The sequence below is a fragment of the Macaca fascicularis genome, chromosome 2 (assembly GCF_037993035.2).
Source record: "Macaca fascicularis isolate 582-1 chromosome 2, T2T-MFA8v1.1".
Lineage (NCBI taxonomy): Eukaryota > Metazoa > Chordata > Mammalia > Primates > Cercopithecidae > Macaca > Macaca fascicularis.
In genome coordinates, this window is record NC_088376.1 from 28,525,907 (window position 1) to 28,545,925 (window position 20,019).

The window sequence follows — 20,019 nt, forward strand, 5'->3', positions numbered from 1 at the left end:
GCAATGTTCTGATGATCGCACAAAATCGAACAAGTGCAAAACACCAAACCTCTCAAATCTTAGCATAGTTGAAAGTGCTGCCAGGGACCTAAATCATTGTCATACCTCCCTTGATCTTCAGGATTTCCATAACAATGGTGGAGAACCTGCGTTTTTCATCACTGATATGTCTTTTTCCCATACAATGTCCTTACTTACTTTCTAAATATTAAAATTCTTCACCCATTTAAAGAATTGAGTTACATGGTGGGGTGCGGTGGCTTACGCCTGTAATCTGAGCACTTTGGGGGGCCAAGGCGGGCAGATCATGAGGTCAGGAGATGGAGACCATCCTGGCTAACACAGTGAAACCCCGTCTCTACTAAAAAAACAAAAATTAGCCAGGCGTGGTGGCAGGCGTCTGTAGTTCCAGCTACTTGGGAGGCTGAGGCAGGAGAATGGCGTGAACCCAGGAGGTGGAGGTTGCAGTGAGCCAAGACCACGCCACTGCACTCCAGCCTGGGTGACAGAGCAAGACTCTGTCTCAAAAAGAAAAAAATAAAAAGAATTGAGTTACATATTTTCTATAAATTTTGAATATTAACCCTCTATCAGATACATAGTTTGCAAGTATTTTTTTTCCCAACTCATAGGTTGCCTTTTCATTTTGGTGATTGTTTCCTTTGCTGTGCAGAAGGTTTTTAATTTGATGTAGTCTCATTTATTTATTGCTGCTTTTGTAGTCTGAGCTTTTGTATCTAAGACATCATTGCCAAGGCCAATGTCAATAAATTTTTCCTCTGTTTTTTTTTCTATGAGTTTTATGGTTTCAGGTCCTACATTTATTTTTTTTAAATCTGTTTTGAGTTGATTTTTGTGTATGGTGCTGCATGTGGAAATCAGGTTTCCCAGGACCATTTATTGAAGAGACTATCCTTGCTCCATTGTTTCTTCTTGCTGCCCTTGTTGAAAATTAGTGCATTGTATATGTTTGGATTTATTTCTGGGCTCTCCATTCTGTTCCACTAGTCTGTATGTCTGTTGCCAGTACCATACTGTTCTAATTACTACAGCTCTGTAATATAACTTAAATCCGGATGTGTAATGCCTCTAACTTTTTTTCTTTTTCCTTATAATTACTTTGGCTATCCAGAGCCTTTTGTGGTTCTATATAAATTTTAGGATTTTTTTTTTTCTGTTTCTGTGAAGAATGCTACTGGAATTTTGATAGGGATCACATTGAATCTGTATCTTGCTTTGGGTAGTATGAACATTTTAAGAAAATTAATTATTCTGATCGATGAGCATGGAATATCTTTTCATTTTATTTGTGTCCTCTTCAATTTCTTTCATCACTGTTTCATAGTTTTCAGTGTACAGGTCTTTTACCTCCTTGGTTAAGTTTATTCCTAAGTATTTTTTTTAAGGCTATCATAAATTGAATTATTTTCTTGATTTCTTTTTTGTCTAGTTGTTATTTTTTATAGAAATACCATGGATTTTTATGTGTTGATTTTGTATTCTTTGACTTTACTTAATTCATTTATTAGTTCTTTTCTTTTTTTTTTTTTTTTGAGAAAGAGCCTTACTCTGTTGCCCAGGCTGGAGTGCAGTGGCATGATCTCAGCTCATTGCAACCTCCGCCTCCTGGGTTCAAGCGATTCTTGTGCCTCAGCCTCCCAAATAGCTGGGATTACAGGTGCATGCCATCACGACCAGCTAATTTTTTATTTTTAGAGAAGACAGGGTTTCACCATATTGGCCAGACTGGTCTCAAACTCCTGGCCTCAAGTGATCCACAAGTCTCGGCCTCCCAAATTGCTGAGATTATAGGCATGAGCCACTGGTGTGCCTGGCCAAATTCATTAGTTCTAACAGTTTTTTGATGGAGACTTTGGAGTTTTTTACATATAGCTTTTCAAATATTAACACAAGGTATTGTTGTGTGTAGCATTCCACCAGTCTCCCAGCTCACATGGGGGAATACTTATGTCTTTGGTAGCTGAATCTGTGCAGTTTCTGCACTGTTACAATTTCATTTTTTGTTTCATTCTCATTTTCAATGTCAATGAGAACATAATGTGCATCTTGCAAGATAAGGTTATTTGTGTTGCTTAAGTCATAAGTCTTCCTTTCTTTTTCCACAGGAGAGGCAAAGAACCGAAAGTATAACCCATCAAGTTTCCATAGGTTTAATGTGTATGGAGTACCAACACCACATTTTAATGATGGACGAGCCATGGCAAAATCTTTATATTGGCTCCATGAACTACAAATGTAAGTTTAATTACACTATGCCCAGGAGCAAGCGTTAGACATTCGGACTTAAAGAAAAGTTGATTTTTAAAATTTATTTTTTGAAGAGGTAATAAAATGATATGGCTCAAATAAAATGATTAGAAAAAAATAGAAAAAAACAGTGTAATGTATTTCACTTCTGACACCCATCCTATCTAGTTCCTACAGAGGTAAAAAATGATACTTTTTTTTTTTTTTTTTTTTAACTGTCTTTATTCTGAAGTTACAAGCAAATATAAAGACATATATGCATGTTTTAACTCTCTGGGATCAACTTTATTTGTGTTTCTTAAATACAATGGACTTTCAAAACTCTACCAAGACAATTGTAATCGACTTGAAATTTGTTTATTTATTTATTGAGACAGCATGTCGCTGTATTACCCAGGCTGGAGTGTAGTAGGGCCATCATAGTTCACTGCAACCTTGAACTCCTGGACTCAAGCTATCCACCTCAGCCTTCTGAATAGCTGGGAATAAAGGCATGGATAACCATCCTGTCTTGACTTGATATTTGTTATTCAGCTTTGTTGAATAGTTATTTGGGCACCTGAGCATCAGACTCAACTTTTTCAAATTGTGACCTTTTTATGTCTTCATGCTGTAAAAACTACTTCCTTAGAAAACAAAATTGGGTCCTTAGTTTTTCATTTCCTGTGTTATATTTTATATCTGAGCCAACACGTAAACTTTGGAAGGTTGTTCATAAAAGTCTAGATTTCTCATTATGCTTAAAAAAATCAGAAGATTGTGGATACTGGTGCCATGGGTTGAAGATTGTAAATACTGGTGCTGTCCCACCCTCCCCAAAAAGATATGTCTATGTCCTGATGCCCAGAACCTATGAATGTTACTTTGTGTGGAAAAAGGGTCTTTGCAGACGTACTTAAGGATCTTGAGATGAAGAGATCATTCTGGATTATCTGAGTGGGTGTTAAATCCAATGGTCAGTATCTATAGAGGGGAAGAAGAAAATTTGACAAGAGGAAAAGATATGCAGAAGGGAAGGTATGTGAAGATGGAGATAGATATTGGTGTGATGTGCCTATAACCAAGGAATGCAAAGTAATGCCAACAGCCATCAGACCTGGAAGAAGCAAGGAATGGGCTGGGTGTGGTGGCATATGCCTGTAGTCCCAGTGCTTTCGGAGGCTTAGGTGGGAGGATGGCTTGAGCCCAGGAGCTAGAGGCCAGTCTGGGCAACATAGCAAGACACCGTCTCTAGGGAAAACAACAAAAAAAGCAAGAAATGAATTCTCCCCTAAAGCTATTAGAGGAAATGTTACCTTGCTGACAGTTTGATTTCAGACTTCTGGCTTCTAGAACTGTGAGATAATACATTTTTTAAAGCCATCAGTTTTTGGTAATTTCTTATAGCAACCACATGCATTCACATTTGTCAAAGATAGGGGTAGATTTGTTCTGACCTCTGCCCTTTTTAAAGGAGACAATGGCCCTCTAGGTTTCCATAGGCGCAGCATGCACACAGACTTAGCATTCCTGCAGGTATTCAACCTGCCTCACTCTTATGCCTATTTTGTCTCCGTGACAATAACAGCTCTCAGTTATACAGGCAAAATTCTGAGCACTTTATATATTATTAGTTTAATCCTACTAAGAACTCCACAGGATAGGTATATTCTAATTTTTATTCTTCCCATTTTACAGGTGAAAAAGCTGAGGTACAGAGGGGTTAAATCATTTGCCTAAGATCATGCAGCTCAGATGTATCAGGGGTAAGAATGAAATCCAGGCAGTGTTGGCTCTAGAGGCAGCCCTAACCACTGTACCGGATCTATAGGCACTTGATTCTTGATCACCTGTTTATGGGCTTCAAAAATGATTTCCATTCCTCTTTCCCTCCTTTATTACATGGGTTTCTGATACTTGTATTATTCAAAATAAGGATGGTAAAACACACACATAGAATAAATTTTTCAGTATCATAGTAACCCTGCATGAGACAGTTTTTATTTAGGATATAGACGAAGCATTTACATAATAAATATTTCTTATTAGTTTACATTTTGAGGCATCTAATTTTATATGCACAATTTAACATAAATTTCTTATTATTAAAATAGTTAAACTATGTATAAAGGAAAGGATAAAGATATTATTTAAATATTTAAGGACTATAGAGATTTATAATTAAATATAATAAATTGATACTTAAAAGGAGACAGATATGGTTTATCCATTTTCAGTGGGTTAGAAATATAAACTTGCTATCCGTTTGTAAAACATATGAGGTAAACACATTAACAACAATCTGGTCCTCAAGAACATCCTAAGAGCAGAGCAAATATCAATGATTTAGTGTTGCCACAGAAAAACACACAAAGTTTATAAGGGCAAACAGTGAGCAGGGCATGCTTCCCTCCAACTTGTCTCTATCCCCAAGGGGACATTGTTTATGGAACAGTGTTTTATATGATCATTTTTTCTTTTTTTTTTTCTTTTTTTTTTGAGATGGAGTCTCCCTCTGTCACCCAGGCTGGAATGCAGTGGCATAATCTCGGCTCACTGCAACCTCTACCTTCTGGGTTCAAGCGATTCTCATGCCTCAGCCTCCCGAGTAGCTGGGATTACAGGTGTGCGCCACCATGCCTGGTGAATTTTTGTATTTTTAGTAGAGATGGAGTTTCATCATGTTTGTCAGGCTGGTCTCGAACTCATGACCTCAGGTGATCCACCCACCTCAGCCTCCCAAAATGCTGGGATTACAGGCATGAGCCACTGCACCTGACCCTTTTTGTATTTTGAAACTTAATTGGAATGTTATTGCTAGCAGTAGATAAATTCTTTATTCTTTTTGTTGCAATTTAAAAAGAGCTCACTACTTCATTCGGTTTGAATTCTGTTATAAACTGGGAGTCAAGTGTGTTAGTTTACATTTTGAGGCATCTAATTTTATATGCACGATTTAACATACAAATTTGGTTTACTTTCAACTTTTATGGGATACATTTCCTCTGTAAAAGAGGATCTCTATTGGCTGGGCATGGTGGCTCATGCCTATAATCCCAGCACTTTGGGAGGCTGAGGCAGGCAGATCACGAGGTCAGGAATTCGAGACCAGCCTGGCCAACATAGTGAAACCCTGCCTCTACTAAAAATACAAAAATTAGCTGAGTGTGGTGGCACACACCTATAGTCCCAGCTACTTGGGAGGCTGAGGCAGGAGAATCACTTGAACCCGGGAGGCGGAGGTTTCAGTGAGCTGAGATGGCACCATTGCACTCCAGCCTGGGTGACAGAGCAAGACTGTCTCAAAAAACAAAAACAAAAACAAAAACAAATAAACAAAAAGGATCTCTATCTATATTCTGCTTATGACCTTTGGTTTGAACAATCAAAGCAAAGTCAAATCAAACTTTGGTTTGAGTCATCAGATGGTAGGCTTGCGTGTGTGAGTGCACGTGTTTGTGCGCGTGTGTGAATGAATGAATTCACTGGCACACAAAGAGCTTTATCTGAGTTGGTTCGTGAATGCTAAGAGGTTGTGTAATGATGTTGCAGTTATTGATATTCTGACATACATGGTTGCCCACAGATACTTCCTGATTGTTGCGGAAGCATACTCCAGGCAGTTCTTGACTAAAAAGAGTTGGCTCTGTGCCTTACAATTCTTTTTCCTATCTCTGCATGTTCTTAATTATGTACCTTGGAGCTGATTTTTTTTTTTTTTTGAGACGGAGTTTCACTCTGTCGCCTAGGCTGGAGTGCAGTGGTGTGATCTTGGCTCACTGCAACCTCTGCCTCCCAGGTTCAAGTGATTCTCCTGCCTCAGCCTCCCAAGTAGCTGGGATTACAGGCACCTGCCACCACTCCTGGCTAATTTTTGTATTTTTAGTAGAGACGGGGTTTCACCATGTTGGCCAGGCTGGTCTCAAACTCCTGACCTCAGGATGATCCACCCACTTCAGCCTCCCAAAATGCTGGGATTACAGGCGTGAGCCACCGCGCCTGGCCTGGAGCTGATTTTTAGATTGTTAACTCCGTTTGTTCAAGTTATAGCCCTAAACTGCATTGATTTATTCTGACTCCACCTACATTCTTCCCCCCACCAACAAATGGGAAGGAAATGAAGAAATGAGATGAATTACTTATATTTCTTCTTTTGTTCCTCCACAGAGTGTTACTCTTCTCCAGAAATTTATTCAGCTCAGTAGTTCAATAGCACAGGAGATACTTTGAAAAGCAAATGGAGTTTAAGAATGTAATGTTCATTGTCTTTAGTCTTAGCAAAACAATAGATAATTTATTAATTTTAATGTTATTAAATAATAGTGTTGTAATTTTACAGGTTTCAAAAGAAATTTTATTCATTTAATCACAACAGTAGAAGTAACAAAATTATTTTACAAAAAACTGGCAAAATAAAATCACTCATAATCCTATTCACTTTAATTCAGCCATTATTATCATTTTAATGTATTTTATCCTAGTGTGGCTTCCTACGTAGATTTTTGCATAGTTTTCACCAGAGTGCAATCCCATTTTATATCCTGTTTTCCACCTAACACAAAATAATTATATATTGCTGTATATGCCAGCATTGAAAATGCATGCAATGTATTCTTATTAATGTGATATAATTTAATCACCCTCCACAACTGAATATTTTGATTCTTTTCTTTATTCCATTGTAGTCAATAAGCTACAAACATTTTTTATACATATAACGTGTCTACATTTTTTTTTTTTGAGACAGGCTCACTCTGTTGCCCAGGCTGGAGTGCCGTGGCATGATCTTGGCTTAGTGCAGCCTCTGACTCCCAGATTCAAGTGACTGTCCTGCGTCAGCCTCACAAGTACCTGGGATTACGGGCATGTTCCACCACACCTGGATAATTTTTGTATTTTTAGTAGAGCTAGGGTTTTACCATGTTGGTCAGGCTGGTCTCAAACTCCTGACCTCAAGTGATCTGCCCACTTTAGCCTCCCAAAGTGGTGGGATTACGGGTGTGAGCCACCGTGCCCAGCCTCTTTTCTACATTTTTAGTTGCTATCTGGATTATATCATTATTATTGGTTCCCAGATGTGGATAAAAGGGCATGAGTGTTTTTATGCTTTTTGATTCATAGTGCCCAGTTATTTTCAAAAGGACTGTAGGAATTTGCACTAGCAATCTGTAAATGTTTTACTATACTTTTTGCCAAAGTTAGATATTCTCTCTCTCAATATACTTACATATATTTGCTTGTTTACTAGGTTAGAAGTGGCACTTTGTTATTCTTTTATTTTACATTTATTTTATTACTAGAGAGTATTATAAATTCCCCATGTATTTGCTTACTAGATGTGAGTTATTTGTTTATATCCTTTGGCTATTTATTTATTTGATGCTAAATTTTTTTATTTTTATTTTTATTTTTTGTAGAGATGGGATCTCACTATGTTACCCAGGCTCATCTCAAATTCCTGGCCTCAACTGATCCTCCAGCTTTAGCTTCCTAAAGTGTTGAGATTACAGGCATGAACCACTGTGCCTGGCCTGATGCTTAATTTTCTTCTAGCAATTTTACGAGCTACACTTACTTTATATATATTTTTTGAGACAGGGTCTCACTCTGTCACCCAGGCTGGAGTACAGTGGCGTCACCTCAGCTCACTGCAACCTCAGCCTCCCAGGCTCAAGCCATCCTCCTAGCTCAGCCTCTCGAGTAGCTGGGACTACAGGTGCATGCCACCACACCAAGCTAGTTTTTGTATTTTTTTTAAGAGACAGGGTTTCGCCATGTTGCCCAGGCTAGTCTCAAATTCCTGAGCTGAAGACATCTGCCCAGCTTGGCCTCCCAAAGTGTTGGGATTACGGCAGTGAGTCACTGTGCCTGGCCAGGAGCTACACTTACAATAGTGATATTAACACCTTGTTTTTATTTACTAAAAATATTGTTTGCTTACCTTATTCATTAATCAAGGTTTATTTTATTTTAGTGTAAATGAAAGAAAAATGAACACATAAAACTTTATTTTTAGCGGAGAGTATCTTTTGAAACTACATTTGTTCCTTCAAGGCCTAATGATACTATGGTATTCTTCACTTTACGTGTATTTGGCAGCCAAGAACACTTTAGGTAATAGAGATACCTGATAATGTTCTAATTTTGCAGGAAAAGAGGAGCTAAGTTTGTATCCAAGAGAGCAGATGATTTCAAAGAAAAGTTTCAACATAAACTTGGAAGAGTTTTAGATCCGTAAGTTAAGGATTAACTTCAAATTGATAGTTTCTTTGCATAGAATTTAAAAAGTACTCTTGTGGTAACTGTTGGTGTGCCTATTAGATTCTATCTATTAAATAAGAAAATCATTATTTTATTGTTAATCAGTTAATCTGTTAATGTCTATAGAATTTGGGATTCCAGGAAAGCAGTGAGTTCTCCAAAATGCAGAGGGCCCTGGAGAAGAGAGAGGGATAATTTTGCATAAAGCATTATTTGTGGGATATCAGAGATTTAACTTACTGTGTTTACGTTTTTCTTTGTCTTTCCTGACTGTCTGTCTTGCTCTGTCTTTATACTTTGGTAATTTTGCTTTGACTGTGTTCTGTTTTTCCTTTGTAATTCTGGGCTTCTGAAAGAGGGTGAAAGCATTCAGTCATTGTTAATGCAAGTGGAAGATCAGACAAAAGATCTATTGGAGAACTTTTGTTTGATCTTCATAGTTTGGTTATGAGATAAAATATAGGCTACTAAGAACATATGGCAAACATATTTTAAATTCCAGAGATGCCATGTGGTGGGTATTTTAACTAAGGATTTGTTTTCTTTGATAGCATTGCAGAAACAATGAATGTTCCCCCAGACTACACATTTGGAGCTTGTCTCCGTCCTGAGGAGTATGGTAAATATACACACTTTCTCTGTAAAAAACCCCAAACAGCAACAAAATCCCTGCAAAGTTACACAGTTAAGCTCACCATCTCCTTATTTCAAAAACTTCTAATTTTAAAGCCTTAAAATGTTGCATTAACATTAATGGGAAAAGTATATAACAGAAATTTTTTTTTCATATTGTGTTTGAAATAGGTACAGTTGGAAGCCCTTGTAATGAGTACTGTAAGTGTAGTTAAGGCTTTGACTTTTATTTAAGAAAAATAAATATGGCTTATATTAAACAAGCCAAAGTGAAATGGAGCAGCTTTTTAATGAAGTCGGATATTGTCCTAGGTCCTAACTTCTCAAAGTGTGGTCTGCAGACTGCCAGTATTGGCATCCCCTGGGAGCATCTTAGAAATACAGAATCTCAGGCCCTGTCCCAGAATTATTGAATCAGAAACTGCATTTTAACTGTATTTCCGGGTGAACTGTAAGCACATTCAAATATGAGAAAGCACTGTACTCTACAACCACATAATTAAGAACCACTCTTTTCCTACCAGCCAGCCAGCTAGCCAGTGAGTTAATCAGTCAATAAATACATAAAGTAGCAGAAGAAACTTACTTGTATTTTGTCTCTATTTCTAGGCAATCTAAATAGCAGATACCCAAAGGGAAAAATATGCTACAGCTTATCAGGATTGGGCTGTGTATCAGTGGTTCTCAAAACATGGGCTGCAGACTACCTGCATTAAAATCATCCAGGGAGTTTATTAAATCTGCACATTCCTGGGACCCATGCCCTAGATATTCTGATTCAGTAGGTTCTTATATACACTAAGGTTTAAGAACCACTATGAAAAATGTTTTAGCTAAAGTCCACTCATTGATAAATAGAATAAATATTTATTGAGCTTTTGCAAGACAGTGGTTTGGAGCATCATTAATTACTACATTAGGAAATTGTATTTGGGTTCTGTTTTTACACGAACTACTAATGGATGCCTATCCATCTTAGAGGCTTTAATATCTTTTGAAGAGGGTAAGGGATGATTAGGAAACCATCAATTAGCTTGAAAAAGAAGTAGGTAATCATGGTAAATTCTGCCTGTTTGAGGGCAAGCTTCATGCTGGTGGGTGCTGTGTTTTGCTGTCTGTTGGATCCTCAGGGTCCAGCACATAGGACATCTTTCACCAATACTTATAGCATGAATTGATGAATTAAAAGAATAAGAGAAAGCTGAGAGTCCTGGCAGGAAGATGGGAGGTGTGTGTAGGCTGGGGAAAATGAACAGAGGCAGGAGGTCTCCTCTGGTGATATCCACCAAGCTGCCACATCTGGAGCAGCATGGTCAACTCTAGTTGGGGTGTGAGTCAGGACTCTTAGTTAATGGAGCTATGAAGGGAGGCAGGCCTCCAGTGCTGGTGGTGGCATGAGTGGAAGCAAGGCTGAGAAATGGGAACTTGGTATGCAGACTGACAGCCAACTGGAAACTTACATAGGAGAGAGTAGATAATTTGAGTTTGATTTTTACAAGGCTCTCCCAGTTTAGTCAGTTTCAAGGCACGCTGAGTGGTCCCCACCTGAACTCAGCCCTAGCTTTCAGATCCTCAGCATTGTAGACAAATGGCCAAGAGGTAGTCAAGCAAGGACATCACTGTCTAAGGAAAATAATTCACAGCTGAGTGCGGTTGGTGATGTCCACACAAAATTCATTTTTTTAGATTTTCTTCTTGAGCAGAGAGGTAACATAAAACAGAAATATTAATTTTTGTCAATTAATTTATGTACTTTTCTTTATAGTACATAAGGATTTTCTGACATGCTGCATAATCATGTCAGAGTTAGATGATCCTTTCATTCACAGAGGTTGCTAGATCTCTCTCACTCTCTTTTTTTAAAAGATAGAAATAATATAGAAAGACTTTAAACTTATGTAAAAAACTTTTTTCTGTCTTCAATAGGAGTTGGTGATCTCATCCATAATAGACTTCCGGGTGAATATCTTCGAGGCAAGGATAGACAGCGAGCCCTGATTGCAGCAGTTCGGCATCACTTGAAGAAAGTTAATTACCAAAAATTTGACACTTTGCTGGCAGCCTTCAGGCACTATGACAAGGCCAGTAATGGGGGAGAGCTTTTTGGTAATGCATGGGCTTACAGATCCCAGCAGTTTGATGTAGATCAGGGGTCAGCAAACTATAGCCTGTGGGCCAAATCCGGCCCACTGTTTGCATAAGTAAAGTTTTACTGGAACACAATCATGCCTGTGTTGTTTTTAGTGTTGTCTGTGGCTGCTTTTGCACTATGAATGCAGAGTTAGGTAGTAGCAACAAAAACTGTATGACCTTCAAAACCTAAAATATTTACTATTTGCCCCTTAACAGAAGACGTTTGCTGACCCCTTTTGTAGATTATTGGTTGTCAAAGTGTGGTTCCACTACCACCATCATCATCACGTGGGAACTTGTTAGAAACGCACATTACAAGGCTCATTTCAGAAAATACTGAGTTTAGGAACTCTGGGGTGGGGCCCAGCAATTTTAGCAAGCACTCTAGTGATTCTGATGCACATTCAAGTTTGAGAATCACTGTTACGGATTATTAAACTGCAGTGTGCTGGGAGCGAGGGGCAGTGGGTAGCACTAGGGATCCCTGGGGAAGACTTGACAATCTATACCTAAATCTGAATTTGCACACAGAGTACCTGCATTCTAGGTCCAAGTCAAGCTTAGAATGTCTTTTCCCTGGGAGCACGGTGTGGCTTTAGTTTTGAGAGTATGAGATATTCAGTGTTCAAGCTACCCTAAATTTTATTGTTCGAGAAAATCAGATCAATCTAGGGCTACGTATTACCTCGCACTATTTTAGGCCATCATAGAATTGCTTTTACCAAGTTGCACTGCCTTTAGCTTATGCTAAGGAGCACTGTAAGAAACTGCCATTGAAACTTGGTATATTTTTTGTTAGTATGCCCATGAGGCTTTTATTTTAGTCAGATGCATCCTCTTTATAAGCAACTCAGTCTTGACAAAGGAAATAATTGCGCTTCATCTAAGTATCTGACGACTGGTTTTTATCTCATGGATAGCATATATTTTGTATTGATTATGCACACCTTTTTACTTTGGTTACCAGGAAGCTTGGAGCCAACTCAGTAAATAGTGGTAGTGACACGAATAAGAGAAACTGTCACAATACATAGTGCCCTGCTTTTAAGAATTTTTCATTTTAAATGTAATTAAAGAAAAGATGATCATCTTAATAGCTGTTGATTAAGTAAATCACCAGGCACATTCCTTATCATAAATTAAGCAGGGAGGAAATTACTGAGAATTATTTAATGCTGATATGCCTTATATATATATAAATTATATATATATTTTATATATATATTATATATATAATATATATATATATATTTTGAAATGAAGTCTCCCTCTTGTTGCCCAGGCTGGAGTGCAATGGCATGATCTTGGCTCACTGCAAACTCTGCCTCCTGGGTTCAAGGGATTCTCCTGCTCCAGCCTCCCAAGTAGCTGGGATTACAGGCGCCCACCACCACGCCCAGCTAATTTTGTATTTTTAGTAGAGACGGGGTTTCACCATGTTGGCCAGGCTGGTCTTGAACTCCTGACCTCAGGTGATCTGCCTGCCTCGGCCTCCCAAAGTGTTGGGATTACAGGCGTGAGCCACTGCGCCCAGCCTTGATATACTTTTTAAATTGTTAATATGCACAATGTAGCATTCAGTGTCCATAAGGAGCTTTTTTTTCTGAAAGGGTAATAAGATGTGGGTCTAGTACAGCTGTAGGTTAATTTTTGATTATTTAAATCTTATATTATTGGGTGCCACATTTAATTTAATGGAAAAACAAAACACCACGGAGCAAATAAACTATGATTTTCTAAATGAATCTTCTTGGCTTATGAAATTAATTCTGTTATTTATTGAATACTCATAGTACATCAAGCATTATTCCAGATAATGTGTAGACATTCCATATAGGGAACGGAAAATCTAGAGGAAGAGTTACACATGGGGTAGCAGTAGTGTGCTAGAATTGGCTGGGAGAGCATACTGTTCAATTTGCAGGAAGCTTACAAGCCAGTTGACATCACAATGGTAGCTAGAAATTACCATGATGAGAGTATGAACACCATGGAAAGCAGCACCTGCTACAAATCAGGGCTTTCTTCCACCACACTGCCAAAGAGCCAGTTGTTGAACATATGTAACACAACACTGAAGTAGAGTGAGGCCCAAGTACTATGATAAACTCAGAATTGCAATCAGGGATTTTGGCTCCTAGCTATCATAGACTATGTAATTCATAACAGATGTTCTTAGCAATGCAAGTCAGCTGATGATTTTCTCTTTTAATTAATTGTCTAATTAAGCATGTGTAGATTTGTGCTCACTTAAGCAGCACATTTGTTGTCAATATTGTAAACATTGTTAACTTAAAACTAGAATAGTTTCCTAAAATACATTTTGCTCCCAGGTTATAGGGTTCTCAGTTAAGTTCAATAATTGTGTATAGTCCTTGTTTTTGGAGGGGCTGCATGAGGTCAGTAAGTCCAACTTCCTGTCTGTCCATGCCACCAGCTGATGGTATTTGCTCCCCTTGTGGAATGACTGCACTGGGGCTGGGGAAGATACCCAAAGGTGTTCAGTGTGGAGGTGCAGTAACTAGGGTCATTCTCTGCTGTTTCCAATAGATTTCTCGGTAAAGTTGAGGTGGATGTCACAATTCAAATTGTGGTCAGAACTGCCTGGCAGTCAGTTAAAACTAAGGTGTCACCAACGGTTTGAGAGAGCTGCACCAAGGCATTTTCCCTTATGATGCAGTCTTCAGGAGTGGGCTGAAAATCAGAATATCATGGTGTCCCTCACCCCCCTGAACATCCTGGGTATAAGGTGTTCTGTCTCCAAGAGCTTGGTTGCTGCTCTCCCCCTGTTGCCACACAATCAGGGTGTCCCATTCCAGTAGCTATAACTTCACCTTTTTCCCATTTATCTCCTATTTTCACCTAGAAATTTTGTCTGGAAAGGTCAGGCATAAAAGAGAATAAAACAGATCTCTGGAACGTTTCTAAGAAATCCCTGGTCCCTGTTATACCTGACCTTTACAAACAAAAGGTCTAGGTGAAAATAGAGAATATGGGCTGGGCATGGTGGCTCACGCCTGTAATCCCAGCACTTTGGGAGGCTGATCACCTGAGGTCATGAGTTCGAGACCATACTGACCAACATGGTGAAACCCCATCTCTACTAAAAATACAAAAATTAGCCGGGTATGGTGGCACATGCCTGTAATCCCAGCTACTCGGGAAGCTGACGCAGGAGATTGCTTGAACTTGGGATGCGGAGGTTGCAGTGAGCTGAGATCATACCACTGTACTCCAGCCTAGGCGACAAAGTGAGACTCCAGTTAAAAAAAAAAAAAAAAAAAAAAGAAAATAGAGAATATGATTGGGAAAAAAGTGAAGTTACAACTACTGGGATGGAACATACTGATTTTATTTTATTATTTTATTTTATTTTAGAGATGGGGGTCTCACTCTGTTGCTCAGGTTGGAGTGCAGTGGCACCATCATAGCTCACTGCAGCCTTGAACTCTGAGCCATAAGTGATCCTCCTGCCTCAGCCTCCCATGTTGCTGGGATTACAGATGTAAGCTACTGCTCCCAGCTCTCATGCTGATTTTTGAGAGGTATACTCAACCAAGTGGTTATTATCCTATAATCAAGGACTGTCAACCCAACAAGAAAATCAGGTGGCTGAAATAGAATTAACTTTGAACCTCCTAGAATCCTTTTTATGCCTGGTTGCTACCAAAAGGGTGGACCAACCCTACTGCCATGGGATTGCTGTTAGGGGGAGAAAAGATGCACTATGTCCAGGAATGGTCATGGCAGTAACCCCAATTTTCAAAAGAAGTCTTTATAACCCCTGTCCCTTTTATTCTGATTATTATTCAGGAAGCAGCTGAGATAGAATGAGTCCTTTCTGGGGACAGCTGCATTGAGTGACCAAACAGCTTTACTAAAATGTGGGCACCAGGAGCTGGTTGAGAAGGCCATTCCAATGCTCAATAATACCATATGACAACGGATGGTAGGGAGTAAGAAAGGTTCATTGAATACCTTGACTGATAGCTCATTGCTGAATAGCTTTTGTGCTGCTATAGGGTGCACCCCACTGACGGACTGAAAATGTTCCAGAAAGCAAAATGCATAACCCAGATTAACTTAACTTTATGGGTCCTACTGCTGGGACTAGAGCCATCTGGTTGGACTGGAACGGCAATGCCATAATTTGAATAAGTGTCAATATTGGTGTGGCACCACTGATAGCTCTGAGGGGGGAGGGGTCAGAGGTTCACTATAGTCAGTCTGTCAGGAACACGAGGGAGATCCCTATGTGGGATGTGTCCTCTCTCACCACAAGACAAATGAGTCAACTTCTGGCAGTCACAAGTTTGGCATGTCGTGGTGGCTTCTGCATTAGAAACATAGAGTCCTTTGCCTTGTGCCCTGTGTGTAATGGGGGTCTGTTGCCACGTATGTACAGGCAGCAATGTTGGCAATCTACATGGTTCAGGCTTCATCAGCAACTTGATTCCAATTATTCCCGTGCTTATGGTGAGTATCTACATGAACTACCCAGATAGTTCAATCACTAGCCATAATTTTTATCCTGTAGTTTGCAGTCCCTTAAGGGGGTGTCTTCAATCTGCTAGTCTATTGTTTTCCAAGTGGCAAATCAAACAGGTAGGCCACAGTCAACAGCCCGAGAGTCAGTAAAAATATAACAGGTTTATCAAGGGGAGTATTGGCCAGAGCTGTGAGAATGGCCTTTAGTTTAGCTCAGTGAAGACCACCAGGTTTCAGCTGAGCCAAATTATAAGTGAACCAGGCGCAGGCATTTAGAGGAGGTTCTGTGAATTGAGGGCCCTCTTGAGCCAGTGGCTTTGCTTCAGGTGACAGAGTGTTGAATAAGTTTTTTTTTTTTTTTTTCCTAAGGGATCACTTCTCAGCTGAGTGTGGTGGCTCACACCTACAATTCTAGCATTTTGGGAGGCTGAGGCAGGAGGATAGTTTGAGGCTGGGAGTTTGAAAGTGGCCTGGGTAACATAGTGAGACCCCATCTCTACAAGTAAACAAAAATAATTAGCCAGGAGGGGTAGCGCCAGCTACTCAGTAGGCTGAGGCAGGAGGATCACCTGAGCCCAGGAGTTTGAGGCTACAGTGAATTATGATCCTGCCACTGCACTCCAGTCTGGACAACAGATTGACAACCTGTCTCAGGAGCAGCAGCAGCAGCAGCAATAACAACAAAAATATTGCTGCCCTTTTACACGTAAAGCTGAGATGTTACTGGAGTTGGGCTGGCTGTATTCTTGAATACGCCATTTCCATTTGACATATGAGGCTTGTTTGCTCCTTTTTCATTCTGTTAGTCATTGAGTCCAAGTTGGTTCACCTCAAAATGATTATCAGCTGGCGAGTCAGAAGGCCTCCATGGGTCTAGTGTTCGGTTTCCAGAAGAGCTCAGTGACAGGCTAATAGCCGCTTTTCAAAACAGGTCTACCTGGTAACTAAGTTAGGGAGGCGATGAGTCCTAAACTTCATGGTGCACCTCCAAGTGAAGGTTGCCTTTCTTTTCCAGAGGCTCTAATTGGCAAAACCACCAGTTATAGACTCATAACTCAAAGGAGTCATTAGGGCTGTGGGGTCCCAAAGGTACTAACAATTGTCTATACATGGCTCTTCTTGATCAGGATAATCCCCTCTGTCACATATGAACATTCACTATACAGACATGGAAAGCATCAATACCAATTAAACATTCCGCCTGGGAAGCGATAGCAATAATACATTGTTATCTTTAATTCGTCTCTGCAACCTCTGCCCAAACCCCATTAATTGAATTCGGACATCCTTCCCTACCACCCTCTCCCAGGACTGGCTATGATGACGATTTCCGGAACTGTATCCAAACCATAAAAATGTGAGAATCTCACCCCACTGAACAGATGCATCCCTCTTGAAGACCTGGAGCCCTTGGTCCTACTTCTAATCATCTTTCTTCCTAAAGCAGTTGAGATCAGGGCTTGTGGGAGGGAAGGATTAATGGCTTTGCACCAGTAAATAAGAAATATTTACTTTGATTTTGAGTGGCGTGATGGTGGCATGGTAGCTCCATGAGACAAACCACCAGTGTTCTCAGTGCGCACAAAGCCCTGCGTATTAGGCAGTAAGTTATCATTGACAGCATGTTTCAGTTTTGGAGCTCTCTTGATTCAACGGCCACATCCCACATTGCTTTTCACCTAGGGATGAGTGTGGGTTTGCATTTTGGTTGTAGTAGAGACTTTTGTTTGTTTGTTTTTGAGATGGAGTTTCGCTCTTGTTGCCCAGTCTGGAGTGCAATGGCGTGATCTCGGCTCACTGCAACCTCCGCCTCCTGGGTTCAAGCGATTCTCCTGCCTCAGCCTCCTGAGTAGCTACGATTACAGGCATGCGCCACCATGCCTGGCTAATTTTGTATTTTCAGTAGAGACAGGGTTTCTCCATGTTGGTCAGGCTTCCAAAGTGCTGGGATTACAGGCGTGAGCCACTGCACCCGGCCTGTAGTAGAGACTTTTATAAAGGAGTCTACTTTAATCCAGGGCATTTGCAGCTCTATTGCCAAGATCATATGTTTTAAGTTCTCATTCTGTTTGAATACAAGGGTTAAGTAGGGAAGTTTTCCAGGGCTGTGGGTCTGACTGCAAGAATTTATAATTCATCAAGTCAGTTTCTCATTCTCTAGGGGATTGCCTCCATCAGCATTGTAAATCCAGTCCTGGGCAGTTAAGAGCTTAAATACTATGCAGTGACTCATTTATGATTTCTCTTGGGAGTTATTTCCTCTCAGGGAAGTCTCTTCGTGGGGGCCAAAGCTCCCCTATAGCAGCCAGAATCCACTGCAGAAACAAACAAGAAAACTGGGACCTTGCCATCATCTCTGAATGGGTTTAAGGTTGGCTTGATAGACTGTAGGAGGGGCTGAGTGCTAAGATGTCCCAGTTGTTAACATTCTTCCTTAACCAGCATTGTGTGCTCTGCCCCTTCATCTCCCAAGTGAATCAGCCAGTTTCTGCTGAGAGCCCTTATACATTTCCCTCTGTTCATACTCAGTGTGGGTACTTCTGCCTTTAAATGCTGTCTGAAAAGAAATGACACTTTTTCCCTCCACCCGCCTCCCCCTACTTACCAGGATGAATCTTTGTGTTACTTGTTACAGTGGGGCTGACCATCAGACTGGGAGCATGTCCCTCTTGCCCATAGGAGTGTTATCAAAACCAGACAACTGTCTTTGAACCCACCTCCGTGAACTTGTCCTGCAACTATCTCCCCAATTTCTCCTCAATAACAGGCAGTGAAATGAAGGACCATTTATTGCCGGGTGAAAACACAGAAGGTGTTAAAAACTTTGTAAGGATAAACAATTGTAGAGAGCTGTCAAAAGTACACACCCATTGGTCACATGAAACGTCAAGCCCTTATCATGGTAACACTGCTCTACCACGGTCTAAACAGCATATTTGACTCCTCTTCTGTGAAAATTGGGACAAATTTGAATGTATGTGATGAAACAGTTTTTTTCTTAAACTAAATAATGTTGCCCACTCTGCTCTTGAAGACAACTCCCATTTTCTGTTCTTTTGCTTCCTGTATAACAGAAGGGAGATGGGATGATAGATAAAGCCGAGCTGCAGGAAGCTTGTGACCAGGCCAACTTGAGTTTAGATGACAAGCTCCTGGACCAGCTATTTGACTACTGTGATGTGGATAATGATGGCTTCATTAACTATCTGGAATTTGCAAATTTTCTTAACTGGAAAGACAAAATGCTTCTTAAAGAGTATGAAGAGAGGGTCATTATTAAAGGTATTTAATTCTTGAAGGTTTGATGAATTATTTTTTCAAAATAATTGAAAGTTTATTATTATTATTTTTAATACAGACGAGGTCTCACTGTGTTGCCCAGGCTGGTCTCAAACTCCTGGGTTCAAGGGATTCTCTTGCTTTGGCCTCCCAAAGGGCTGGGATTATTGGTGTGAGCCAGCATGCTTAGCCATTTACTGAATTCTTAAATGGACTTCTGTATTTTAATTTTGCTAGGAGCTCAGCTATATTCAACTTTAATATTATATGAAAAATAAAAATATACACATATACATAGTGTTTATTTGCTTGTTTGTGCATAGACTATCTGTGGTAGTGTAGGAAAGAATCAATAACATTTATTATTTCCAGGAAGAGGCAGTTGGATGGCTGAGGGACAGTGTGGCAATGAGACTCACTTTTTAACCTATGTTTTTGTATCTTTTGAGTTTGGAACCATGTATTATTTATTCAAAAACATTAAAAGCACAAAACTTACACAGAAGCTCAAAATATGAAAGACAGATTCTCAGAAACCTGTTTAAAAATGATTATCTGAGTAATTAGTTCCCTTTCCCCAGAAACACAGAATTTGACACAAAATTAGATTTTAAAAATTTTGTATAAAAAGGAAAAACAGCATAATCTTTACTTTTGATTCAAATATTATGATGTTGACGTCAAGCTTGCCTAACCCGTGGTTCAAGACAGCTTTGAATGCTGCCCGACACACATTTGTAAACTTTCTTAAAACGCTGTGAGTTTTTTTGCAGTTTTTTTTCAAGCTCATCAGCTGTCCTTACTGTTAATGTATTTTATGTGTGGCCCAAGACAAGTCTTCTTCTTCCAGTGAGGCCCAGGGAAGGCACATGGTTGGATACCTCTGGCCTACATTTTATCTTCTTGTATCATTACATGTATAGATATACATATATACATACGTGTACATGTACATATTTTAAGCATGTCTAAAATAAC

The 20,019-nt window shown here is 39.7% G+C and overlaps 1 protein-coding gene across 6 annotated transcripts in view; it reads left to right on the forward strand.

Annotated features, from left to right (window-relative positions):
- The window catches only part of EFHB (EF-hand domain family member B), a 60,059-nt gene that overhangs the window by 31,773 nt on the left and 8,267 nt on the right, over positions 1-20,019 (forward strand). For 3 of the 6 annotated variants that reach the window (XM_005545672.4, XM_065539862.1, XM_074030901.1), the window contains 5 exons: positions 2,127-2,256; positions 8,398-8,481; positions 9,060-9,127; positions 11,068-11,222; positions 18,837-19,044. In XM_005545672.4, coding sequence (XP_005545729.3) covers positions 2,127-2,256; positions 8,398-8,481; positions 9,060-9,127; positions 11,068-11,222; positions 18,837-19,044 — 645 coding nt within the window. Of the gene's footprint in view, positions 1-2,126; positions 2,257-8,397; positions 8,482-9,059; positions 9,128-11,067; positions 11,223-18,836; positions 19,045-20,019 lie in introns of those variants that run through there. The other 3 variants (XR_012430646.1, XR_012430648.1, XR_012430649.1) reach the window with 3 other exon arrangements.